The sequence below is a fragment of the Urocitellus parryii genome, chromosome 1, assembly GCF_045843805.1.
Source record: "Urocitellus parryii isolate mUroPar1 chromosome 1, mUroPar1.hap1, whole genome shotgun sequence".
Classification (NCBI taxonomy): domain Eukaryota; kingdom Metazoa; phylum Chordata; class Mammalia; order Rodentia; family Sciuridae; genus Urocitellus; species Urocitellus parryii.
Window position 1 is genome coordinate 262,851,146 of NC_135531.1, and position 27,947 is coordinate 262,879,092.

Consider the following 27,947-nt stretch of genomic DNA (forward strand, 5'->3'; position numbering starts at 1 on the left):
AAGAGGATCACAAATTCATGGCCAGCCTCAGAAATTTAAAAAATGAAATAAAGGACTGGAGATGGGGATGTAGGTCAGTGGTAAAAAGTCCCTGAGTTCAATCCCCAGTGCTAAATAAATAAATAAACCTTTATGCTAGCCAATAATTAATTATTTTGGGAATTAAAAGCAGCAGCCAGAAGCATTAGAGGAAGAGAAAAAACGGAAAGAAATAGACTCCTTTCCACCTAAGGTGAGCCTCTGGTCTAAGAATAAAAGGCTCCAGGTGAAGTGCCATGCACTTGTAAGCCCAGTGATTGGGGAGGTGGAGGTAGGAGGATCAGGATGGCAAATTCCAGGCTAACCTGGACAATTTAGCGAGCATCTGCCTCAAATTAAAAAAAAAAAAAAAAAAAAAAAAAAAAAAAAGAGTGGGGGCTGGGTATGTTGCTCAGAGGTAAATCTCCCTGGATTCAATCGCCAGTACACTTCCCCCCAACCCCCCAAAAGGGCATGCTACTATTTTTAATACAGTTCTAATGAAGAATACTAAAATAGGCTTGTGTGGACAGCCTATCTTGTGTATTTATTTTAAGCAAATGTGTTATTTCAAAAAGAAAAAAAAAAACCGAAATGTGTTCAATTTTGCTTTTCCTGTTTTAAATGAATTAAGGTCTTTTCCCTCCCCGTTTAGCCATTATCATTCCTGTCTTCTAGGCTTGGGGCAAAACAACATTTACAGATTTGCAAGAAACACAGCATCTTTATTTATGCAGTTTTCGGGCCATTTAATAAGTGAAATAAGCCAACTCCAATGGATGTCAGTTTCACTTCTTTTGGGCTCTGATCTGGGCACTCGCCAGTCAGTCACTTAATAAGTAGACCTCGATTTCATTTTTCAAACCCATTGAAACAGGAGCGTTGTTAGATGATCGCCAAAATCCTTTCGAACTTTTCCCCTCTGAAGAACTGTCCCTTGAGGTGCCTTTACTCGTGTTCAGCGTCGTGCGTTGTCACTTTGATCTCCGTTCCAGCCTCCGGAGACAGGCTACCGTGGGCACCAGGAGTTTGCTCCAGAGGCAGTGGAGTGGCCGCACTCTCGGGGACACCGGCAGACCGTGTCGCTGGCCGGTATTTTGGGATCCGGGGCGGGAACCCTTCCAGTTCAAATTCCGGGTCTGGAGGCGCCACCCGGAGCCCCACCCTGCTCCGGTCTCAGCCCCAGGCTCCAATTGCACTTCCGAGGTTGGGCGGGACCCGGGCGGGGCTTATGTCACGTGACAGGACCCTGTCCGTCCCACCCTCCCGCTTCCTGCACCGGACCGTCCCGGCCGCGCCTCCCCCTTCGCACGTGGTGTCCCCGCTGCCGCCGCGCTCCCCCGGACTAGGCGCTGCAGCCATGGCTCCTGGCCACCTCGGTGAGGCCCTCGCGGAGCCGCGCCATCTGCGAGCTTGCTCCGCAGCTCGGGGTCCCTCCATGGCTGTGGCCGGGCGGCCACCGGAGGCCGGGCTGGGCTGGGGACCCCTCTGTGGGCTGCGATCGGTGCCCCGAGCCCGCCTGTCCCCGCGCAGCGTCTCCTTCCCCGGGCTCGCCAGCTGGCCACCCGGGTGGCTTCGGGGCAGGGCCTGCCTGTCGTAGGCCCAGACGCTGGCCTTGTCACGCGTGAGTTTCCTCCCCCAGGCCTTGGAGAAGCAGTGTGACGTACTGCAAGTAGTGAGCAAAAAATGCCTTCTCTTTCAGCCTTGTTCAGTGTCTCTGACAAAACTGGCCTTGTGGAATTTGCCAGAAACCTAACGTCTCTTGGTTTGAATCTGGTCGCTTCCGGAGGAACTGCAAAAGCTCTCAGAGATGCTGGCCTGGCAGTCAGGTAAGGCACAACTTAGTTTTTAAGGTAAGTCCAGGCAGAAAGTGATCCATCCAGAAATGAATGTAATCCAGGAACCATGAATAAAACTCCTTATCCTGAGTAACGCTGCAAGGTTGGTGCACTCCTCACCCACTTCATGAAAGAGGAAAATGAGCCTCAGAAGTTTAGTAACTTAACAGATCTCTAGAGTCAAGTAAGGTGTATGATTGGAACCCAGGTAGTCCTGATTTCAGAACCCCCGATTAATTGAGGTGGGTCATCTATTATGCACGATGAACTCAAAAGTTATAATTCCCTCTGTTCACGTGATTAACTGTTTAATAAAGCTGTTTACATTTTGAAGAATCACATTTACTTCTCCTTGGCACCTCCCCTAATGGAATGAAAGAAAGAACAAGTCATTCATTGGCTCATTTATTACCTCACTAGGCAGTGGAAGGAGATGTCCAGGAGATACAGCAGGAGGCTATTCCAGACCTCAAGGAGCTTGCATTATGGCTGGAGAGGAGGGAAGGCCACTGAAAGGCAGAAAGTGAAAAGGACAGATATAATAAACTGTAGTGAGAGTTCAGAGGAAGGGCATATCACCCTCTGAGAGAGATTTTAGAAAAGGGATGAAAACTGCCTTTGTTGCTGTGTGGAAAGTTCACTTCTGGCCCTCCAGACCATGTCATGTCCACCTTTTTCTTCATGTAATTCTGTGGTGCATGAGCAGAGCCTCCCTCGATGTACAAGTTCAGATGCCAAGAGAAAGCTTTATTAAATAAATGCTTTCTCTCAAAATTATTTTGTCCTTTTCCAGTACTGGGAATTGAACCAAGGGTGTTCTACCACTGAGCTACTTTCCCAGCTCCCTACGGCCTCCTACCCCACCACACACACTTTCTACCAAAATATTTTGAGACAGAGTCTCACTAAGGTTTCCCAGGCTGGCCTCAAACTTGGAATCATCCTGCCTCAGCTTCCCAAGTAACTGGAATTACAGATGTGTACCTCTGCACCGTGGAGTTTCTCAAATCCTTTTTACATCTTATCACTGAGGTAGTAAAAGTGGCTTCCGATTCTCAACATGTTGATGTATTCCTTCCAGTGTTTTTATAAGCATTTCCTCTCTTATGCGAGGTCTGTGAGAATCACAGAAAGCGGGCAGGTCGATTCTTCTGAAGAGCAGCAGGATGAGACTATGGAGTCCATATGTCTTCTTTCCATTGGGCTGAGTTGGGGTCAGTTCTCATCTGCCCTCCCACCTTTTTCTCCTTCAAATCTTATATTATGGGAATATTCCAGGCATAATGAGTGTAATGTGTAAAGTAATAATAACCTCTATGTGTGTGCTATGAGTTTAAATAGTTATCAACTTTCCAGTGTTATTGTTATTTCTGTCTCTGCCTACTTCTCACATAACCCCATTATGATGATAGCTTTTCTTTTTGTTTTTAAATTGAGAAGATAGATATGTATCTATCCTATTAAAGGGTGAGAATGTTCTCCATGAATGGTTTACATAGAGCCCAGAACAATAAACTTCATTGAATGGAGTAAGACAAGTGAGAGGGGTGTTTTTTTGTTATTTTTTTGGGGGGGTACCAGGGATTGAACCCAGGGGTGCTTAACTACCCAGCCACATCCCCAACCCTTTTTATTTTTTATTTGGGGCTCTAGAGTCTCACTTAGTTGCTGAGGACCTCTCTAAATTGCTGAGGCTGGCTTTGAATTTGTAGTCCTCCTTCCTCTGCCTCCAGGCCACTGGGATTACAGGGATGTGCCACCATGCCCTACCTGAGGGCTGTTTTATGTATATTAACTCATATAGTCCTCCCGGTAACATTTTTGGTATGGGTAATATTGTCCCTATTAGGCAAGTAAGAAAACTGAGTTACAAAGAAATCTGTAGGGGGGTTGGGTGTGTAAGTCAGTGGTAGAGTGTTTATGTAGCATGCAAAGAGGCCAAGATCTTTCCCAGAAAGGTAACTGTTGTCTTGTGTGGTCAACTGGTGAGGTTTCAGAGTATACAATAGTAAATAGAGAATTGTTTCTGAAGACTACATGTGTTACAGACAAATTCTTGAGTACAAAGGAATAACGAGCTTTTTAACCCCACATGTTTATTTCTAGGAATAAATCTGTTCTCTGTTTTAAGTGATAATCTTTAGTTGGAAGAACTGAATTTTATTTACTAAATTTATTCCTGTGTAGTGTACTCAGGAATCTGTGTCCTATTTTCAGAATTTGCTGTTCTAAAATTTTATTATTTTCTTCCTATAAATGCCATATATGTTGATTGCAGAAAATTTTTTAAAGTGTGGAAATCCATAAAGAAGATAGTAAAAAGTCTTATAATTCTCAACATGTTAATGTCTTTCTTCCAGTGTTTTTATAAGCTTTTACTTTACTTCATAGCTTACACAGAAGATACAATTTTGCTTCTTCCTTTTTTTCCCCTTGTTTATATATATTATGGGCATTTTCCCACATCATTACAATTTATAATTTTGCCAGAGAATGTTTATGTGTGTAGCTTTCTGGAGGTCAGCTTGACTGATGTGGGTTAATATTTTAAAATTGCCCTTTATATTTTGTGATCCCTGTTATCGTTTTTCTATGTAGTTTTAACATTTACATAGTATTTAATGACGTTGTGTATAACACCCACACTGCTTTTTTTCCCCCCTTTTTTATGGTATGAAGAGTTGAACCCAGAGGTACACTATTCCTGAGCTTCATCTCCAGTCCTATTATATTTTAATTTTTTTTTGAGACAGGATCTCACTAAGTTGCTGAGAACCTCTTTGCAATCCTCTTGTGTCAGTTTCCAGAGTAGCTGGGATTTGGGGCATGTCTTGCCATGTCAGGCTTACCTCAATTTGCAGGACAGGCTTCTTTTTCCACTTGTTTGATATACCACTTTTATGCTTTTTTAATCATAAAACTCAATTCTTATTTCTACTTGGTTAATTTCTGAGATAAGAATATTTTTAATGCTTCTTATTGGGTACTGCCAAATTGCTGCTCAGGTTGAATCTATTTCTTAATATTTAATTAGCATGGTTTATGATTCAATTTCTGAATTCCTGAAAAAAATGTAAAATTAGTGCTTTAGTATACTGGTTTTCCCCAAACATACTTCAGTTAGAAAATAGAATAACATTTGTTTGGAAGTTAATAGAATTTTATGTAAGAAATGAAATGTACCTGGCCAAGGTGGTGCACTCCTGGAATCCTCAATCCCAGAGGTTGAGGCAGGAGAATCAGAGGTTCAAAGCCAGCCTCAGCAATTTAGCAAAACCCTAAGTAGATTAGTGAGACCCTGTCTAAAAATTTTAAAAAGTTCTGGGAGGACTAGGAATATAGCTCAGTGGTTAAGCACCTCTGGAATCAATCCTTGGTACAAAAAATAAGAAGTCGAATATTGTGAGAAACTTAGGACACTGGAATAATTTTTTTGTTCAATTCAGGCTGTGAAAAAAAAATCTCTTAAAATGAGAAGGATAGACTTGATGGGAGCTGTTTGGATTATTGACAGTTCAGAAATAGTCCTGATATTCTGTTTATCTGTTTCAGAGATGTCTCTGAGATAACTGGATTTCCTGAAATGTTAGGGGGGCGTGTGAAAACCTTGCATCCTGCAGTCCATGCGGGTAAGTGATATTTTCAGTTTAAAATAATCAATGGTTTACAAGAATATTTTAAAACTTTATAGAACAAAGGAGAAAGAAAGCAAGTCATAAGCTGAAAAAAAATTACTGCTTGTTAAGTTATATTGGTTTTGTCACATCAGCTGTCAAATTTCACACTGCATTAGAACCTGTTTAAAGTCTGCCTTACCTTATTACATGATTAATTCAGATTGTTTACTTTTGCTTGCTCTTACTCTTGTCTTAATAACTACTAATTTAGAGTGTTGTATTTCCTATTGGAGTTACTGAAAATATTTAGTTTTTATAGTATAAAGTATAGACTTTTAAAATCAGAAGATACCTGATTTTTTAGTTGTAGATGGATCTTTATTTATTCTTATGGGGTATTGAGGATAGAACCCAATTTGAAACAATTGGTGTAAAAATTTGTTTTACAGTTTTTACAGTTTGTTACTCAAGAACAGTATATTAGGTACTGATCCAAGAGATTTTAAAATATACTCACTATTATTTTTTGCTCAATAACTCTTAAACTGCATTTTGTCTTCATATAATTAAGAGCATTAAAGGATTTAACGTGATTGATGGGACTACATTAAAATAAGTACCTTCTTGTTTTCTGAACTTAATCTTTCTTTAACTTTGTTAAATTAGGAATCCTGGCTCGTAATATCCCAGAAGATAATGCTGACATGGCCAGACTTGATTTTAATCATATAAGGTAAAAATCCGAAGTTGAACTTTTAACACATCAAGGAACAAAGACAAAGAATATGCCCAACCTGATGTTCTTCACCCCTTTATTTCCCTTCACTGTAAGCCCTTGCAGAGTCCTTCTTTCTCTCCCCTCCTCTCTTCCCCTGGTTCCTTCCCTCTACTAATATCTCTTCAGTTTTCCTGAGATCCCCTCACCTTTCTTTTTCTTTTTCCTCTTTACCTTCCACATATGAGAGATACAACCTTTGACTTCACTCAACCTTTGACTTTTCACATTTCAGCCCCTGTATATTTTCTTTACATGGTTTTTAGTTTAGGTATAAACTTAGGTCTTTGATTCATTTTAAATTAATTTTTATATATAGGTGTGAGGTAGGGCTTCAGCTTTATTCTTTTGCATGTGACTGTCGAGTTGTCCTGCATCATTTGTTGAATAGATTTTTTAAATCGTCACTGAGTGGGTTTGGTGGGCTGTGTCTCTATGTTCCATTATGCCAACACTACTTCACTACTGTAGCTCTGTCTTGTGTTTTGAAATCAGCAGCTGAGTCTTCCAGCTTTGTTTTTCTTATTCAAGATTATTTTGGGCTTGGTGTAGTGGCCCACGCCTGTAATCCCAGAGACTCAAGATGCTAAGGGAAGAGGATTGCAAGTTCCACTCCAGCCTTGGGCAATTTAGCCAGTTCCTGTCTCAAAAGAAATAAATAATAAAACCAGGCTAGAGATACAGCTCAGAGCACTTGCAGGTTCAATCCCCAGGTCTAGAAAGAAAAAAATGATTGCCCATTCAGGGACACTTGCATTTCCACATAGTTTTTAGGAACACTTGTCCATTTCTACAAAAAAAGGTAGTTGTAATGGGATTGTGTTAAATCAATAGGTGATTTGGGAAATGTTGCCATTTCAGCAGTATTAAGTCTTCCAACCCATGAACATGGGATGTCTTTTCATTCGTTTCAGTTTTTCTTCACTTTGTTCCATCATTATTTTGTACTTTTCCGTATACAAGTCTTATATTTTTGTTAAATTTATTCTTAAATATTTTTATTCTTTTTGATGCTATTGTAAGTAGGTTTGTTTTCTGAATTTCAGTTTCTGATTGGTCCTTGCTAACGTATACAGTTGCTTTTTGTCTATTAATCATATATCCTGCAACCTCCATGCATTTTTTTTTTATTGGTGCTAGTAGGTTTTCTTGTGAGTTCCTTGGGATTTTCTGTATATATAAAACATCATGGCATCTGTGTGTGGAGATAACTTCACTTTTTTTTTTTTTTTTCCTAATCCTGAGGATGCCTTTTATTTTTTGGTGTGTTTTTCTGACGGAAACCTCTAGCACAATGTTGAATATTAGTGATAAGAAAGGCTTTTCTTTTTAAGTATTGGGGCTCGAGCTCAGGAGCACTTAACCAATGAGCCACATCCTCTTGTCATTTTTTTATTTTGAGACAGTTCTGGCTAAGTTGTTGAGATTGGCTTTGAACTCTAAATTCTCCTGCCTCAGCCTCCTGAGCTGCTGGGATTACAGGTATGCGCCACCACTCCTGGCTTGTCAGGTGCTTTTTTGTGCATCTATTGAGATGATCGGATATTTTTTTGTTCTTTATTCTGTTAGCATTACATTAACTGTTTTTTCTGTTTTAGGAATATTTTTTAGTTGTAGCTGGACACAATATCTTTATTTATTTTTATGTGATGCTGAAGATCAAACCCAGTACCTCACAGTGTCAGGCAAGCGCTCTACCCCTGAGCTACAGTGCCAGCCCTTAACTTTATTTATTTATTTATTTTTTTTGATTAAACTCAACTTGCCATGATGTATAATTTTTTTTCTATTTTTGTGGATTCAGTTTGTTAGGATTTTTTTGTGTCAACATACATAAGAGGTAGTGGTCTGTAGTTTTCTTGGGACACGTTTATCTGGTTTGGTATCAGGGAATAGACTTAATAGAATGAACTGGGGGGTTCAATCTCCTATTTTCCCAGAGTTTTTGATCATTTTCACTACTTAAACATGTTTGGCTCAGGAACCTGCCCACAGGAATTTGAAGTCCAGAGAGTGGAAATCTACTTCATTAGTCATTTTTAAATTATTTCTGCATTTTAAGTTATTCTTTTGGCCTTCCTGTTAACTTCATTTTTGTGACTGCTCTGAAGGCAAAACAAGTATTTCACCTTTAGAATGTTCTATTGTTTTCCATCACCGTGCACAGTCCATTATTGGTAAATGAATCTAAATTTGAACATCCTAATAAAAGTGATCACAGTCTAAAATGAGGATGTTATTTGTAATTTGGTGTTTTCCATTTCTGTTGAAGTGTTTTAAGTTTCTGATGGCCTGATGAGGTTACCCAAGCAGGACACCGGTCCTTGACCAGATCAGAGCTCCAGCTGACTACACCATTTGTACTCCAAAGTTCTAGGACAAGTAGACCTTTTAGCACAACTTTTTAGAACTCTGAATGTCAGGCTCACAGTTTGTAATTTGGATCTTTTTTGGTTTTGATCATGTTTCTAGTACTGACTTCTTCCTAGATAAGCTGTAAACCACATAAACTGAGTCTTCGATGATGCTCGCTTCTCTCCTTTCTAGAGTTGTTGCCTGTAATCTGTATCCCTTTGTGAAGACAGTGGCTTCTCCAGATGTAACTGTTGAGGAGGCTGTTGAGCAAATTGATATTGGTAAGTTAGAGAAACCATTTTGAGGACTGACTGAAGAGGGGATTATTTGAATTCTAATGAGATTTTCTTTCCATTATTAATGAAACAAAGATAGTTACTTCTCCAAGATTATCTTCTGGGATAATTATAACTTATCTGTTTTATTATCTATTTATGCTATGGAGTTTTATTTAGGTATTTTTTTCCTTATTTGTTTTCCTTTTTAAGTCAAGAATTAAAGAGAACTTTGTGTACAGTGACTATAAAGATATTTTTTTGTTGTTGTTCTTGAAAGGTGGAGTGACCTTACTGAGGGCCGCAGCCAAAAATCATGCCCGAGTGACAGTTGTGTGTGAACCAGAGGACTATGTGGCAGTATCCACAGAGATGCAGAGCTCCGATAGTAAGGACACCTCCTTGGAGACGAGACGCCAGTTGGCCTTGAAGGTGGGGGATGCACTAAAGTTACATCTCAGCCAGGCATGGTGTTGCAAGCCTGTGATCCCAGTGACTTGGGAGGCTAAAATCAGGAGGATTGATCGCAAGTTCCAGGGTAGCCTCAATAATTTAATGAGGCCCTAAGTAACTTAGTGAGACCCTGTCTCAAAATGGAAAATAAACAGGGCTAAGGATGTGACTCAGTGGTTAAGACCCCTTGGTTCAATCTCTGATACCCCCCAAAAAAGTGATGTTTATCGAGTGCAGTGTTTGCCAAACCAAATGTATTCAGTTCTTGCTTAGGTATATCACCTAACAAGGCTTTGTTTGGAACTGCTATCCTTTTGTTAAAAATAGAATCTACCAAAAAGAATGAAAGACAACAGGAAGGGATCATCTGTAGAGTTATTCGTTGTTTGTGTCGTGTTTGTCTCATGCACAGGAACCAGGTATGCAGTTTGCTGTGTGCCTAAAACTCTCTTATCCCTGCTGCTAGTGTCTCACAAAGCTTACACCTTTTGTAGGCATTTACTCACACAGCACAATATGATGAAGCAATTTCAGATTACTTCAGGAAGCAGTACAGTAAAGGAGTGTCTCAGATGCCCCTGAGGTATGGAATGAACCCTCATCAGACTCCTGCCCAGCTCTACACACTGAAGCCCCGGCTTCCCATCACAGGTAAAGCCTAGTGTTGTGTGACTGTGCTCTGTCTGGATACTTGTGTGGCTTTCTCTGCATTGTACCTGATATGAGTCATATTTAGAAAATAAGATAAATTACATAATACCTCTTGCAACTATCCAAAATTGGGATACCAGTTGGACTTGTGAAATGTTGAAGAAATCTGGGTGGCAAAGAGGTCAATTTGGAGATGCAGATTAGAATGTGCTTCCCATGTGGATGGATATTTGTAAAGATGTCAGTTAGGATGGGATGCCTGGGTTTCACAGGGGAGGATCAAGACCAAGCCTTGGGGTGCTTCTCCACTTGGTGGCAAAGCAGTGGAGGGACCAGTGGAGGAAAAACTACACATTTCGATGAGGTGGAATGCTTTAGAATAGAGGAAGGACTTTTGGGGAGTGATTCAAGGAGCAGTTTCCTTGGAATGATAGTTTTAGAATCCATTTGAAGTGGGCCAGAGCACAAATTTGAGGTTCGGAAATAATGATACATAATTCTTCAAACAAATTAGGATTTCCATTGGTTTCTAGAGTGAAAAGAGGGTTTTCAGTGTTTGTTCCTGATGTGGGCTGTTGGAACAAGTCCTTGGTTAGGGAGAGTGGAGAACAGGCAGAGAGAATTATAGGTGTGGCAGCTTTGGAGACCAAGCACTGGTAGAGCGAGAGCAGCCTTGCTCACAATACAAGGGCACGCCCAGAGCCCACAGGCTGGTATCTTTGCTGGTGGGAAGAGGCAGGCCTTCCTGTCAGCTTTCTTTGTTGGTCTCAACAGCTTGGGGAGAGGTGGAGGGGAGCAGGATAACTTAAAATGCTCTTTTCCTTACCCTTCACATTCTTTCATATCTGTTTTTATTCTATCTCAGGTACATTTTGTGTCTAACAATACTCCTGTCCCCAGTCACCCCATAACAGACACGACTGTCTTAACTGATCTCTGCTTTCTCTCTTGGCCTTCTTGTTTTCACAACAGAGAATCTTAAAAATGTGCAGCAGATGATGTCTCACCTGCTTGAAACCCTTTTCAGTCTTCCCTCTTCAAGCACCTGCCCAGATCTATTTCCTCTGCAGCACCCTCACCCCGCTCCCTAAAAAATACTTAAAAAGTCTCCCCAGCCTCCCTCCCCCAAAAGATATGTATATATATACTTACATATACAATAAGTATATATAGTAAATATAAATATGTATTTTATATATTATAAATATATAATAAATATGAATACATTTATATATTCATGTATATTTATTCTATATGTATGTATTTGTATGTTTACATATATTAATATATATAAACAGTATACATTTATATATATAGTACTCTTTGAACTTAGGTGAGTGACATAGAAGAAACAAACTAGACAATAATGAATTGTAAAAGTAAAATATTTCACAAGACATACAATGATTCATAATAAAGTGAGGCACCCTGTGTATAGCTCCTCATCTCCCTTGCTTCATGGACAAAGTAGCTGTGTCACGAGTGAGAGAATAATTGGTTTCTGAAACATCTCAAGAGTTGAGTACCAGTTACCCTTCAAATATCAAATATTTAAAGACACTAATAATTGGTCAGACAGAAAGTTCTCCAGAGAAGTTCTGAATCTAGTAAATAGCTAAGTAAATAGAAATCGTCTCATTTCTAGTCATAAGAAACTAGTCATTACAATCATACACACAATTCCATCTTTACTCTTGCTTCAGTTTTGTTTCCAGACACACAAACAAGCATATACCCTGTAATTAAATCACTGTCAAAAACATTCAAACCATATGATAAAGCAAAATGCCCCCTCTGTTGTGAAAATAAGCGTATGTTTGGGAGAAATTCAATGAGTCTCTTACAGTAAATCATTGTTTATTTGCCCAGAGCCACCTCTGCCATATTTACCATAAAACATAAGAAGAAGAAAAAAAAAAACAACATTCATACCCCCACACACTAAAATAAGGGAACAATAAATCAAGACTTTTATATCGTACTAGTGAAAATGCTTTTGATAATGGAAAGTACGAGAACTGAAAGTACATGAAGATATTTTTTGCCTCAGAACCCAAATGAGGACTATAAATTACAGGGAGGAAGTATCTGAGATAAAATACAGGTGGTACTCACCTGTAATGTCAGCTACTCAGGAGGCTGAGGCAGGAGGGTGTCAACTTCAAGGCCAGCCTTGGCAACTTACCAAGACTCAGTCTCAAAGTGCTGAGGATGTAACTCAGTGGTGGAGGACCCTTGGCTTTAAACCCCAATACCACCCTCAGCCATGGGCATTTAAGTTCATCCACGCCTTTTCATGGCTTAATAGCTTGTTTCCTTTCATTGCTTAGTTTGTTTGCCTCCCTCATAAGCTTACTGAAGACAATGATATGGGGGAGAGGTAAGAAGGGGTCCTTTATTCACTGATGTAGCCCAAGTGCCTGAGCAGCCACTAATGTGGTAGGCAGTTAGCAAACATTTTGTGCAAGGTTTTTACTTTTTTCAAAAAAGTCTCTACTATTCAAGATAACATGAGGGAAATGAAATCATGCAGCTTTGTTTTTAGTTAGTGCTGGCTCACTGTTTGCTTATATGCACATCTTATGTTTATTCATGAGAGATACTAGCTCATGCCAAAGGTAGGAAAATAGTTAATGCTAGACTCTGAAGTTGCAAGCTCTTCCTAACTGCGATTTAGCTTTAGGCCATCTACTGCTTCTGCTGCAAAATAATTTCTTCTTTCTTTCTCCTTTCCTCCCACCCGCACCTCTTGCTTTAGCTTGTAGTATAATTTTTTCAATTGACAAATTGTAAAATTTTCAATATGTACTCTTTATCGATAATTACAACAATTATCTCAATTCTGAATTTACATGGATCTCTGACTGATTTCTAGTCTTGTCCCGATTCCTCCTACCTGAAACTCTATTGTTAATTGATGACTAGTCTGGCTGGATCTGGCCCTCCAGCAGTGTGTGTGCCTAGCACCTGTGTAGAGCTCAGGCTCAGCTGCTTTGTTTTTCTTTGTCAAGTTCCTATATGTTAGTGTCTCTTTGCTCTTAATTGTACTTTACTTGAAACATTTGTGTAGACTTGGTAAGTTTTATTTTTTAAGGACTGTAAAGTGTATGTGTGTTTGTATACAGTTCTCAACGGAGCACCTGGATTCATAAACCTGTGTGATGCTTTGAATGCATGGCAGCTGGTGAAGGAACTCAGAGAAGCTTTAGACATTCCAGCTGCAGCCTCCTTCAAACACGTTAGCCCAGCAGGTAAAGCACTGTGTTCCTGAATGCTCTGGAGCTGCTCACCATGTGTTTCTTTTAAAATCCTTTTATATGCTTTTGTATACTTGACCCGCTCTAATGTGAATCTAGGTGTTCTGTGAAGGTTTCAGTGAGTGTAGTGGTAATAGTATCAATATAATAATATCATAAAATATGATAACACATATAATTATTTGACAGTATTATGAGATAGGAAAATCAGGCCTTTTTTGCTATGTAAGCATGATTTTATCAATCAAATGTTTTTCCATGTTTAAAAATGAATCTTAATAAAACATGAAGAAGTTGTTCTTAGGACACTTCATCTGTAGCTCCCCCCACCCCCCTGCCCCAATACTGGGGACTGAACCCAGGGGCACTCTACCATTGGGCTACATCCCCAACCCTTTTGCTTAAATGTTATTTTGAGACAGAGTCTCACTAAGATGCTAAGGCTGTTCTGGAACTTGCAATCCTCCTGCCTTAGTCTCACAAATTGCTGGGATTACAGGCCCGAACTACTACAACTTTTTATAGCCATTGTATGAGATACCTTTTTGCTTCTGAATTTAAACCCTAATTCATACATACACACACACACACACACACACACACACACACACACACACACACATCACCAGCTTTGCTGACAGTGCAACATATAATTATTTCTCAGTATTTATTACTTGTTAAAGCAATAGGAGCAGGGAAGAAATAATTGATGTGTGTTACCAAGCAAAACAGAAAGAGTCAATAAGGAAGTAGCCCAGCTTCCTACACACTGGGTTCTATCAAGTTTCAGTGGCTCTGTTTGCAGAGGCTAGAGAGGAGATTAAAGCCCCAACTCTACCCTCCTGCTGCCTTGGCTCGCCCAGCAACTCTATTTTTGGTGTTTAATTTTGTGGATAAGTAGAATTTTATTTGGCACAGGTGGTAAAAAATGTGCTGCATAGACTAGACGTTTAAAAAGTCTTGATTTAGGAGTTGACTACTAGCAACTTGAGGCTTTAAGTTTATTGATTATTTTGTGGTTTTCGCTATAGGAGCTGCGGTTGGAATTCCGCTCAGTGAAGATGAGGCCAAAGTCTGCATGGTCTATGACATGTATAAAACCCTTACACCCATATCAACTGCATATGCAAGAGCAAGAGGTGAGACTAATAGGATTTTTATTTTGGGGGGAGAAAAAGCAATATTTTATCCTAAACAGAATAAAATAGTGATGTCGTTGTTTCAGTATAAAATTTCAAGTTATATTTGTTTTTATTAATACTTAAGAATGAGTATGAGTACCTTGGAACAAACTTGTTCATAAAATTATGTTAGATTTTAATGTAATAAATGGAATTTTGTATATATAATTTGACATTGAATGCATTTTGATTATTATATGATAAAACTATATATTACTTTAACTATAAAATTACATTGTTTTATATGCGTCAGAAATATCTAATTCTTGAGTTTATTAACAAGGATTTTATTGTAATTGTATAAAAGATTATTGAGAAACCTATTGTAGTTTATCATCTATAGCAGAGTCAACAAACTATAACCTTCAGACTGAATCCAGCCTGTTTCCTATATTTATAATGTTTGATTAGATACCGGCCACATGCATTTTTGTGTATTTTTAGTGGCTGATTTTGAACTCCAGCTGCAGATCTGAGTAGTTGCAATAGAGACCACTAAATGCAAAGCTTAAAGAATGTTTACGGTCTGGCCCTTCACAGAAAAATTGTTCAGTGCCATTCCAGAAGGTAAAATTGATGAAAGCTTGCTGATTGCTTCAGTTAAATGACATTGATGGATCTGTTATTTGTCTTACGTAAACAATAAGAAAAACGGATTTTTATATGATCATGTAGGCATGTTTTAAATGTCATTTTCTTTGCGAGTGTGAGTGAATACCTTATTTTAATTTTTATTTACAGGTGCTGATAGGATGTCTTCTTTTGGTGATTTTGTTGCATTATCTGATGTTTGTGATGTCCCAACTGCGAAAATTATCTCCAGAGAAGTAAGTGGACATTCATGTATTTTGATCTGTGTGTAACTGAGTAAAGAATTATTCATTCATAGTGTTTTTTGAAGCTATAACCTATATAGTATTTATATTTATACCTGCTATAAATTAATGAAGTTTATCATGTAGAAGGTCCATATATTTTATGTAGTGCATGAATGCTTATTTTTCTAATTTTGAGATGTAGTAAATTGATTTTAAATGGATATCTGATGTTTGGGTAGTTTTTCTTTATATATGTAATTCTTTTAAGCTCTCTAGTGAGTATTATTGCCAAAGTTGCTGTTTCTGAAGAGCCGGGCCATCTTGGTTGCTAATGAAATAATGAAATACCTTTGTAGATCCTGAAAGAGACCATGATGGGAAAAAAATTTAAATTGCTTTGAATACCTAACAAACATTCCATAAAGGTGATGTTGCCATTGGTGTTGGGGAAACAGAAAAGGAAAAAGTTATATCTCTGGTTGCATCTGGTCTGTTTGTCTTGCTGTGGAAGAGCAGGCTTTACCTGATGCTCTTGAACCAGGTCCTGACAGAGCCTGGGCTAGAACCTGCTGCACTTAGTGCAGAACATCATCTTGTGAAAAGAATAGTAAGAATTGGGTTTTCTTCCTGTGGTACATGTAGTAGAGCAAACCCTCATGTACTTAGTTAAAACTGAAGAAAACTAGCCAACGACAACAACAAAATTACAAGAAAAGCAAGGAGATAGGGTCAGTTGTAGAAAATAATTCTATTAAAATAAAATTTAAAAAATTTTAGTATCAGCATTATCTGTTGGTAGAAACTTGTAAATGCTATAACATTTAAGACAAATAATTTTTGCTAGATTTTTCAATCATTTTTTTAAAATATAGAAACTACGTATATTTAATGTACTTCTAGGTGTCTGATGGTATTGTTGCCCCAGGATACGAAGAAGAAGCCTTGAAAATACTTTGTAAAAAGAAAAATGGAAACTACTGTGTTCTCCAGGTTAGTGAAATTAATTGGAAACATTTATTTGCTCTTATTTTGTGTTTCTCTTTCCCCTTGTTTAACTTTCCTTTATGCAGACACCTTAATTTATTCTTCTCCACTGTAACATCTTTATCCTTAATCCTGCAGTTTCTTATTAATTTGGGGGCTTAAGGTAAGGATATAACTTCCTTTCTATTCATGATTTTTTTTTTTAAGAATTTGATGTGGTTTCCTGTTCAAAGAGTGTGTTGTTGGATGAGAAAATCTCCTCATCCTTTTTTGCTACTGTATTTCCTTTTTTAGAAGTAACTTTCTTGCTTATCTTTCTTGAAATAGCATATACATATTCATCAAACAATTGCACTTGCATTTCTTTTTTTGTTTTCTTACTGAGACAGGTATACCCTGCTTCTGAGTTAGAAGTTTCTCCCATTCTGTACATCTTAACTTACTAGCCAGTCACCAGTCACCTCTGCACACACCTCTTCAGTGAATCACTTGAAAAAGTCCTAGAAGCTGAAATAGGACTGAATCACAGGTTATATATATTGATGATTCTGATAGATCCTATCCCTCTTAGAGGTCACACAACCAATTCATATGTTTATTTTTTTGATTGAACCCAGGGGTGCTTACCACTAAGCCATATCTGCAGCCCTTTTTGTTTTTTATTTTGAGATAATCTCACTACAGTCCTTAAAGCTTTGCTAAGTTGCTGAGGCTGGCTTTGAACTTGCAATCCTCCTGCCTCAGCCTTTTGAGCTGTCGGGATTACAGGCGTACCATCACACTTGGCTGTATAACCAATTTAATGTGCTAATGGGCATTGTAAGAGTGCCTGTTTTCTCAGTATATTGACAACACTGTATGTTTTTAACTTTTTAATCTTCACAGATAGGTGAATGTAGCATCTCATTGCAGTTTTAATTTCTCATTATGTTTGGAGTGACCATCTTCATATTTAAGAGTATTTTTACTTTTTTTTTTTGAATGAACTATTCATTTTCTATATCTGTTTTTCTATGAGGTTCTTGAGGTCTTTCCTTACTGATTTTTATGAATTCTTCTGTATCAGTACGATCAGCCTATGAAAGTAAAAACTCATAATACAATTTCCCACAAGGTCTTATTAGAAAATCTGTAGAATCCCGACTTTATATGCTGGAAGTTGCTAAGTGTACAATTTGTTGTTCCTGAGTATCTTAGGGGGATTGGTTTCAGGAATCAGATACCAAAGTTCAAGGATGCTCAACTCCCTTTACAAAGGGTTCAAAATTTGAGAGAAGATCACAGTAAATGACAAGTTCCCTTCCAGACAGCAAAGGCACAGAATGCCAGTTCTATTTTCTCCAATTTAACTTCTAATTCCAATGTTAGCTAGGTATTTTGTAATAGATTTTTAGAAAGAAAGAAAAACTAGAATGTAATTTTTTTTTTCTTGGTTACCAGGGATTTAACTCAAGGGTACTCGACCACTGAGCCACATCCCCAGCCCTATTTTGTATTTTATTCAGATACAGGGTCTGACTGAGTTGTTTGTGCCTCAGCCTCCTGAGCCATTGGGATTACAGGCATGTGCCACCGTGCCTGGCTTAGAATGTAATATTTTTGCTACAGTAGTTAATGTAACTGAGAACACACACTTCCTGGAATAATTGGTTTTATTTTTATTTTTTTTTCTTATTTATACATTCCCCACACTTTTTTAATTGGTGCTCTGCAGTTATACAAGATAATGATTTCATTAACATTTGTATGTGCACATGATATAACAATATAATTTGGTCAGTTTTGTTCCCTAGTACCTCTCCTTTCCCCCTCCCACTCCCCCTTTCCCTCTCCCTGTGCCCTTTCTCTATTCTACTGGTCTCCCTTCCATTTTGGAATAATTGCTTTTCATATGTTGTACATAAGTTGTAACTTAATACCTAAACATTTTGGAGCAAAATATTGATGCCTGGGTGTTGTATTATATCTATATTAAAACAATCTCATGTTTGCATTAGGAAAATGAATGTAATTTTATGTAGAATGAAATCTTTTAAACACAAATTAAATGCAAAAATTTAAAGATGTGTATCTAATACTTTTAACTTTTTAAATTTGTGTCTTAGATGGACCAGTCTTACAAACCAGATGAGAATGAAGTTCGAACACTCTTTGGTCTTCGTTTAAGCCAGAAGAGAAATAATGGTGTCATCGACAAGTCATTATTTAGCAATGTTGTTACCAAGAATAAAGAGGTAAGTTTGAAAATATCTCAACTGAATGCTAGTAACTTTAGTAGGTCTGTTTTTAGCATTTATAAATTAACATTAAGGGCCATATCTACAACTGTATGCAAATGGATATAATCTTTGTACTGCGATGGATATTTAGGTTGCTTCTCAGTGCTTGTTCTCAGTGCTGTTCTCAGTGTCATGTGTAGACAGTTTTTATACTTGTACTGCTTGTAGGAGGAATGTATTAGGATAATGGTGATTTGGGGAGGCTTATGTATTTTATCTCATTTAATCTCAGGGCACTGGGGGCAATGTCTGTCATCTCTTGTAAATATCACATAATTGTGACATTAGGTTCAGTTTAAAAATGTGCTCAAGTGAGCATGCTCAGTGACATGCACCTGTAATTCTAGCAACTTGGGAGGCTGAGGTGGGAGGATCCCAAGTTCAAAGACAACATCATTAACTTGGTGAGGACTAGGGATGTAGCTCAGTGGAATTGCCCGAGTTCAATCTCCAGTACTCAGCACCCACCCCCCCAAAAAAAAAAATTGCCCAGCGTACACATTAGGAAAGTGGATGAACTATTATTTATTTTCTGAAATAACTTTTTAAAAAAATATTAAATTTTTAGTTTTAGGTGGACACAATATCTTTATTTTATTTTTATGAGGTGCTGAGGATCAAACCCAGTGCCTCATGAATACTGGGTGAGCACTCTACCACTGAGCCACAACCCTAGCCCATGAAATAACTTTTTTTCTTTTTTTGGTGATAGGAATTGAACCCAGAACTGTATCCCCCGGCCACTAAAAATCTTTATTGGGCTTTCAATTTGGAAGGATATTTTGTGACCTAATGTCACAATTATGTGATATCTAAAATTGTACCTTTGTTTTCCAGTGATTTGCTTACTTTATTTATTTTTGTGTTACTAAGGATTGAACGTAGGGATAATTTGCCACTGAGTTAGATTCACAGGCCTTTTTATATTATCTTTTTATATTGAGAGAAGGTCTCACTAAGTTGCTGAGGCAAGCCTAGAACTTGGGGGTCCTTGTGCCTCAGCCTCCTGAGTTACTGGGATCCTAAGTATGTGTGTACCACAGTGCCTGGCTTTTCTAGTGCTTTAAAGGTATCACTGCTTTGTTTTCTGGTTTGGTTTGGTATGAAAACCTGGAGAGAGATTTTGAGGGTCTTGATGGTCACATTTTGCTCCAGAAGGCCAATTTATACTTCTGGCAGGCAGGTAAAAGGTGTCAATCAGGAGTTGAGCTGTTTGGAATGCAGGCTTCAGTTTGTGAGGACTGGTCTGTTGATGGGTCAGCTCTGCTCTGCAGAAGCCATGGGCATCCATTAATATCCTCTCCTCTGGACTCTAAGTGTGTCTTTAGCTCTGTAAAGATGGCAGCATCTATGCCCAGCTTATTGGAAAGTGCCTTGAGGGGAAAGCATAGGTTGTCAGGCTTATTTTTTCCTGCTCGAATCTCTAGAATCTTTGCCTGTCAGTATTTGCTGTTGTCTGAGCTCTGGGTCCATCTTTTTGTCATTCCCGGAAAAGGATTGGTCTTTTTGCAAGCGGTTTACTAAGGCAGAAGAAGTTCTCATTCATGAGGGTGCACCTAGAATGACTGAAAATAAGCTTTAAAGTGTTTATCAGGATAGTTTTGTCTATTAAGCATGGAGTGAATAAGATATCTTTCTTGTTTTTCTTTATTGATTTAATGTATATTTTCTCCTTTTTTTTTTTAATTAGCATTGCTTCAATGCAAAGAAACATGTAGACATTGTACATAGGGATATCTTTGAGCCCTTGGGAGTCCATTCTTTATCAGGTCTATGAGGTTCTGCAATTTCCATATAGAAATAGTATTTTGCATTAGCATTAGAGGCTCACTTTTTTTTTTTTAATTTTGAATCACTTTATTGACCTGGTGGGTTAATTTTTTTGAAGAAATTTATTTATTTTGCAGTGCTGGGGATGGAACCCAGGGCGTCCTGCATGCTAGGCAAGTGCTTGTATCCTAATCCAATGTATTTTTTAAAACATTGAGTGGGTATGGACCTAGATTCCATGGTAGTTATGTTGGCAGTTGTTCCTGTTGAGAGTCACTTTTTCAAGTTTTGGGTTTTTTTTTTTTTTTAATAGGTCCAGAGGTATTGGACTGATTAATAATTCAGCAATTTTTGATAGGTTTTGTGTCTGAGTATTTTTTACAAGGGTGGAGGATATGATCTTAATTTCTTAGCCAATTTTTTTTTCTTTTTCCTAAGTATTCTTAGTAGCAATTTGGAAACTTAAGGATGAGAGTGATAGTTTTATTTTTCTTTATATTCTGCATCCTCTGTCCCCCTTATTTTACAGCAAATTTTGTTAACATTTCTGCTTCAAAATCATTAGTTTTTACTACTAGGTCTGGAACAGGTTCAGTCCTGCAATAGCTGGACAGTGGAATGAGTGTGTATTAATATTGAACATGTTTGAATTATTTTCTCTTTTCCCATTTTTCTTGAAGTGCTTCAGTTTGTTAGATTTCCTCACTCTCACCACTTTTTCTCATTTCCTCATATTCCTGGCTCTAACTCAGAAAAGCAGGGATATATTTGAAGGTAGACATCTCGGTGGCTGGCTCTCATTATTCATCTTTCCTGGAACCTAAAGAATCAAATTTGTAGTTGGTGACTCAGACAGCAGATAGAGATAAGAAAGGGCATATAACATTAGTAATCTTAGGATAATAAATCTTTTATAAATTCTAAAAATGTTTTTAATCAAATTTTTAATTTTGAGATTTAAAAACAAAATTGTAGGTCCACACTTAAGAGTTCCTGTGTCCCCATTGTCCCCTTTGCCCTAGTGATAACTTCTTGCAGAACTACATGTAGTCCAGACCTATAGCCATAAAGTTGAGATACAGAACATTGCCATTACCACCAGGGTCCCTCCTGCTCCTCTATAGCCAGACTCACTTTCCTGCTGCGCCAACCCCTCCTTAACCTTGGACAACTGCTAATCTGTTTTTTCTTTGTATAATTTTCATTCGTTGTACGTTCGTGTGCTGGGTTTCCCATACACTTAATTTTCATTTTGTTGGTTAATTGCTTTGTGGCATGGTAATTATAAGTTTAGTTTTTAAAAACAGGCCAAGCGTTTCTCAGAGTGACTATACCATTTCACCTTCCTACCCACAACAGATGAATGATTCAGTTTCTACCAACTTTTGGTGTCACTTTTTACCACTGACTTTAAGTTTAATGTACATTTCCTGATAACTCATGATTTTAAACATTTTTTTATGTGCTCATTTGCCATCTGTATAACTTTTTGGTGAAATGTCTTTTGTATCATTTGCCCATTTTCTAATAGGCTTGTTGTTTTGTTACTGAGCTTTGAAAATTTTTTTAATATTTTACAGTTCTTAACCAGTTTTATAGTTTGCAGGTACTTTCTCTGAGTTTTTAGTTTTTCTTTTCATCTTCTTAATGGTCTTTCACAAAAGAGAATCTGTGACTTTGATGAAATCCAACTCTCCATTTTTCAGTCACTAACATTTCAGTAAGCTGCAGCCATATCTTGTGTCCACTTAGCCTACCAGTGTGGATTGCTGTCCTTTTTTTCAGTTCGTGTTCATTCTTTTTATTAAAGATGGTGGCATTTTTGACTGTGGTACATATTGTTGCATTAGGGCGGATAGTTCTGCTCACCATATTCTCAGCAAAGCAGAAAAGGATCCTATTCCATTTTCCTGGAACAGCTTTGGCTGTTGCACCACAAAGGCCTGTAATAGCTGTGAAAATTAATCTCAACCATATTCCTCAACATAAATTTTACCATGTCTCCAGAGAGTGAAAGGTATTCTTGTCAAGAAGATATCATTCGTCAGCTTGAGAGTGCAGTATTTCATATCTCACATGATGTACATGAGCTTAATCCAGAGTTGCCGCAAAATGGCATTAGTTTACATCTGTGACACCTTGGGCTTGTGCCAGGTTCTGCCATGAATATGTTAAATAGTTGATCCTTTTAGTAAAACATGGTAGTGGATAGCCAGGACATTTAATTTCACTCTGCCATTTGAGTGGCATAACTACATTAAAGGTCTGTTACTTTAACTGGCACGTAAGAAGCTTAAAGTTAAGTTTTAAAAGCCTGATGTGACTTTTCCATCCTGTGTTTGTCCCAGGTGCCGGAGTCTGCCCTCAGAGACCTCATCGTGGCCACCGTTGCTGTCAAGTACACTCAGTCTAACTCCGTGTGCTATGCCAAGAACGGGCAGGTAACCAGGCTATCAGATTCACCTCAGGGGAACAGTTGTTTTACAAAATGATATTCAAATATCCATCTGCCTCTGGTACTGGACAGCTTGAAAGGGAAGGCTTGCCAGGTTTTTTTTCTTCTGGATTTGTCAGTACTTACTCTGCGCCTTGGTGTAGACTGTTAAAACTAATGATGATTAAGAAGGAGTTTTGGAACCAAGTGCTAAAATTAGTTGTGGTGCTTCTTGCCTGGAATGTGTTGGATCAGTGAGCTGTTGGAAATATGGTTCCTTCACTTCCCTTCCCCCACTGTAGTACTTCCAGTGGAGAAGAAGGAAGGAACAGTCTGGGCACCCTGCAGGCTCTATTTTTGCAGCTTTCTGGGTATTTTTCACATTCCTATTTTCTTTTTTTGTTTGTTTGTTTTTGCAGTAATGGGGACGAAACCCAGGGTCTTACATGTACAAGGCAAGTGCTCTGCCACAGAGCAACATCCTCAGCCTTTTATAATATCTTCCCCAAAATCTGTTGTATAGAAACACTTCTAGAGAGGAGTTCATCCATGCTTTTAAATTCAGGTCTATTGGGGCGTGGTCTGTACACAGTAAAACTCAATCCTTTTAAAATGTAGTTAGACCAGTTTTCCCAAGGTGTACCATTGTGTGACCACTGCCCTGGTCAAGATGCAGATGGTCCCAGACATTCAGCAGTTGCTTTTAGGATTTGGGGGCTTGATGAGGGTGTTAAGCATGCCCAGATTACCATTCTGTTTTTCACTCTCTGTACAAACTAAGATATTCAGTACTTCAGTGTAGAATAGGCTTCAGGTACATGATGTTGCCCATTATAGCTAATGTAAGTCTTCTGAGTGTGTGTGAGGTAGCCATGCTACACCATGGTTTTCAGTAGGGTAGGTGTACTCAGTGGCTTTCTTTGTTCTTGTTGTTGTTGTTGTTGTTGTTTTGGTACAGGGGCATGAACCCAGGGCTGCTTAACCACTTGATACCCCCAGTTTCTTTTTAATTTTTATTTCTGAGAGTCAGTCTTGCTAAGTTGCTGAGGCTGGTCTCAAACTTGGAATCCTTCTGCCTCAGCCTCTGCGTTTTGGACTTAAGATCTTTTCAGCTTCCTGTGGGTTTATTGGGATAAAAGCCCACTATAAGTTGAAGAGCATCTGTGTTGAACATTTCTTATTTATTTATTTTTAAAGGATAGAACAGAGAGACAGACAGACTCCTGTACAGAGGAGGGGGCTAAGTTGCTGCCCGGGGGAGTGGGGATGTCCTGCCCTTTATAGATTTTAGATTTGCCTTGTTCTCATGCCCTGTCCTCCCATCCTGCCTAAATGACCCAAAATGTGGAGTGATCTGAGGGCCTGAATGAAGCCCTCTAGGGGCTACTCACTAACATCTCCTTGAAGGGAGGAACAGTTCCCTAGTGACAGATAACCTTGTCAACAGGTTGGGGGAAGGGAAGGTGCTCTGGAGGTATTATTTCCTTCTGAATCAGCCCTCATTTTCCTGACTCAGTCATTCATTACCAAAACTGACTGTCCTTTTGCCCCTCACCCCCCAACTACCACAGTCCCCTTTTGCTAGGGAACCCTTTACTGCTCTAAGGGGAAGTACCATGACCACTGTGGCTGCTTGGGGCTGAGAGGGGGCAACATGGGCAAGCAGTCTGAGTTTCCCTTTTAGGAATGTTTTGGAGTACTCAGGGGGTCCCTGGTGAAAGCCTGGTTTGGAAGCAACAGGTTGTAAAGTTATCTGGGAGGTGGCTGCTTCTCTGAGAGAAACAAAAACACATGAATGCTTGAAAGAGATGAATACATAATAAATGTTGGAGCATCCAGAACATGTCAGTGAATAGCATGATGATGACAGAAACCAGTAATCTCTCACCAGGAGGTGCAAGAGCTAAGAAGCTGTTCCCATAACAAGGCCAGTGAGGACACGGCCTCTGTTTGTGAATGTGAATCTTTAATGATATGAGTTACATTATCCGAGTTATCAGGAGTGTAAATGTAACAGTTTTTATAATGTCATAGATGCCCTTATAATAGTAGTTAAGATATATAATGCCCTTTGACTTTTGTAAAATACCTTTCTATTGGCATAACCTCTGTGTAGGAAAGATCTGTCACTTAGGGCTAGATAATCATAATAGGAGACACAGTTCAAGCCTACCTGAGTAGGAGAACATTTCTTACTATTAAAATAAACTTCCCTGCATCCAAACCACAGAATGCAAGATTGAACTGGTTTATCATTAAGGTCTCTCCTAACTCGAGGGTGAACTTGATTTTGCTGTAGCTTCAGCTCTGTGGGGAGCCCTTTCTTTTCAGAGTGTCTTCAGCTTGGCTCTTGACATTTGTTAAATTATTTGGCCCATAAATTCAGGGGAGGGTATAAGCAAAAGAATATTACTTAGCATGTGACCTAAAAGATCCTTTAGTGGTTGCCAGAGGTTAAGATTGCCAATCTCTGGTAACAGTTTTGGAAGGTGTGGCTCTTGATGTCTTGGACTCAGATTCTGATAAAATCCAGTAAGGCCATGCAGAATGATTGCTTCACTGCTGACATCCTTTGAGAAGAAAGGTTTGTTTCACTAGGTGCTCATTTTAATGTCTGTCTTTCCAGGTTGTCGGCATCGGAGCAGGACAGCAGTCGCGGATACACTGTACACGCCTGGCAGGGGATAAAGCGAACTATTGGTGGCTTAGACACCATCCACAAGTGCTCTCAATGAAATTTAAAACAGGCGTGAAGAGAGCAGAAATCTCCAATGCCATCGATCAGTATGTGACTGGCACTATTGGCGAGGTAAAAGGCTTGTCATTGGGTTCTGATCAGACTGTTGTTTACCCTTTTATGTGTAATCGACTTCAATTTCATCACAAGAGAGAAGACATTTTTCTTGAAATTCTATATTGTTTACAACTGAAGCTTTTTACTAATTTTTTGCACCCCCTTACCTGTTTTATCCCCATCCTCTCACCCCAGTTCCTTTTGTTTTTTATGTTGAGACAGGGTCTCACTAAGTCCGTCCTGTCTCAGCTTCCAGAGGGGCTGGGCTTGCAGGCATGCTGTTCTTGGTTCACTTCATCGTTTTTTATCCTTTTTTGAAACCCCAGAGCTTCTGGGTTTTTTTTTTTTAAGTTATAACCACTGGTTTAACTCTGGATGATTGTACTCCCTCTGTGGATTATAAGCTTTTCAGAACTAGGATTGTTTTTTATCCATCTCGAGGTGCTGAGCATGAGGCATCCTGCATGATAGGTGTGTATCCAGCAATAATTACAATTACCTGATAACAGGTAACTAGTGGCTTTCTTCTTGTCCCAGCACCTTTCTAACAAGCAGCATTAACAGCTCCATATAGTTTTGTTGTCTTTCCTGTTTTTAAATGCCTTCTGTTTTGAAGAAGGCATGTGGGAGGTTTTAAATTGCAAACATCAGGTAGCCTGCCAGAGGAAAGGATTTGAGCCGAGTTTCTGGACACAGCAAGTGCTTAACAAAATATCGGATGGAAAATGGACCTGGTAATCAAAAACCAGGTGTTCTGTTGAATGGGTGAATTGACTATGCTAAAGTGTCCATTCAGGACCAGGAAGCAATTCAAGTGTCATTGAAGGGTGAGGTTGCACACTGTGCCCCAAGTACTTAAAACACTCTTCTTTTTCACTTTGATACTTGGAATTTTCAGTTTGCTGTTACCCAGCAAACACCTACTAACAGTCCTGGAAGAATCTTTATGTATGAATAAGAATAAAAATATGCTAAAGTCAAAACGGAAGTACCCTTTAAAATTTGAATAACTGTCTTGTCTGTGCTGCTACAACGTTATCACAGACTGGCTAATTTATACCATAGAAACTTACTTCTTATAGTTCTGGGCGTTGAGAATTCTAAGGTTAAATTGCTGACAGACTTGGTGTCTTGTGAGGGCTAATCTGTGCTTCAGTGATGACACCTTTTGGTGCATCGCTGGCAGTGGTGGGACAGATACTGTGTCCTCACAGACGAAAGAGGCGGACTTGCCCCCCCGAAGCCATTTCACAAGGTACTAATTCATGACTGCCTTCATGGCATAATGGAACCACTTCTTAGTACCACTGTATTGGGGACTAATAAATTTGGGGTTTATACAAACATTTAAGCAACGTGAATGGTGTTTTGATTTGTCTATATCTGACTTTATACCTGAGTCTAAAATCGTGTGGAAATGTAGTGCTAGACTGTTATCAGTTTCCTAGATTGGATATGGAGGATTGCTTTGGAAACCCTTTGGCGAATGAATTTCTGTTTGCTTTAGTACAGGGATAAAAAGTAGTGGATTTAACTTAAGAGATTTGAGAGCAAATATTTGGAATAAACTGATTTAGAAAGTAAAAATGATATAGTCCATATTTGGTAAACTTAGAATCACTGTTCTTCCTTAATGAAAATGTTTTAAAAAACATCAAAGAACTTCTTAAAATATGTCTAGCTGTGTCATTAAAATGCCCAAGTGCATGTCTGGCCTTGTTGCTTTGCTCTTCTTAGACCTAAAGATGATGTTGGACTAATTTGTCCTCACTCCCACCAGGGTGAAGATTTGCTGAAGTGGCAGGCACTGTTCGAGGAAGTCCCTGAGTTACTAACTGAGGCAGAGAAGAAGGAGTGGGTGGACAAACTAAGTGAGGTTTCGCTCAGCTCCGATGCCTTCTTCCCTTTCAGGGATAATGTTGACAGAGCTAAAAGGGTAAGTAGGAATTTTGTGCATTTGCATAGGATTGAGCATCATGTAGAAATGATTTCCAAAGTCCTGCTTCTGATTTTTAAATTTCTTGGTGTTACATATCAAAATTGTGGCTATGTCATATAAACCAGTACTACCTAGAGGATTATTGGACTTCTCCATTTGATGTGTAGATCATTCAAATGCTGTTCTTTGGCCTGTATGAATGAGGTTTCATTGGCTTACTTACGCTTTGTGGAGGGGGATTTTTTCTTTTGCATAAACTGCTTTTGAAAATCAATACCAATTTTTCCTTCAGAGTGGTGTGGCGTACATTGCAGCCCCTTCTGGTTCTGCTGCTGACAAGGTTGTGATTGAGGCTTGCGATGAACTGGGAATCCTGTTGGCTCATACGGATCTTCGACTCTTCCATCACTGATTGTGTCACACCTCAGTGGTGTGCTCGTGCGTAAGGGAATAATCGTGTGAAACTTAGAAAATACCTTTTGAGAAAATAAAACATTTTGATGATTAGA

The 27,947-nt window shown here is 38.8% G+C and overlaps 1 protein-coding gene across 1 annotated transcript; it reads left to right on the forward strand.

Annotated features, from left to right (window-relative positions):
• The first annotated feature begins 1,288 nt into the window (after positions 1-1,288).
• On the forward strand, positions 1,289-27,947 carry Atic (5-aminoimidazole-4-carboxamide ribonucleotide formyltransferase/IMP cyclohydrolase). The gene is made up of 16 exons (XM_026402354.2): positions 1,289-1,397; positions 1,721-1,847; positions 5,409-5,485; positions 6,140-6,206; positions 8,796-8,884; positions 9,159-9,310; positions 9,826-9,982; positions 13,108-13,233; positions 14,271-14,378; positions 15,162-15,247; positions 16,139-16,228; positions 18,328-18,456; positions 22,620-22,712; positions 25,332-25,514; positions 27,280-27,435; positions 27,731-27,947. Exons 1-16 carry the CDS (start codon positions 1,379-1,381, stop codon positions 27,848-27,850), a joined length of 1,779 nt encoding a protein of 592 aa, XP_026258139.2. The 5' UTR covers positions 1,289-1,378; the 3' UTR covers positions 27,851-27,947.

Coding starts and splice junctions, on each gene's coding strand:
- Atic (XM_026402354.2), top strand. Junction 1,848..5,408: donor GATGCTGGCCTGGCAGTCAG/GTAAGGCACAAC, acceptor TATCTGTTTCAG/AGATGTCTCTGAGATAACTG. Junction 14,379..15,161: donor TGCATATGCAAGAGCAAGAG/GTGAGACTAATA, acceptor TTTTATTTACAG/GTGCTGATAGGATGTCTTCT.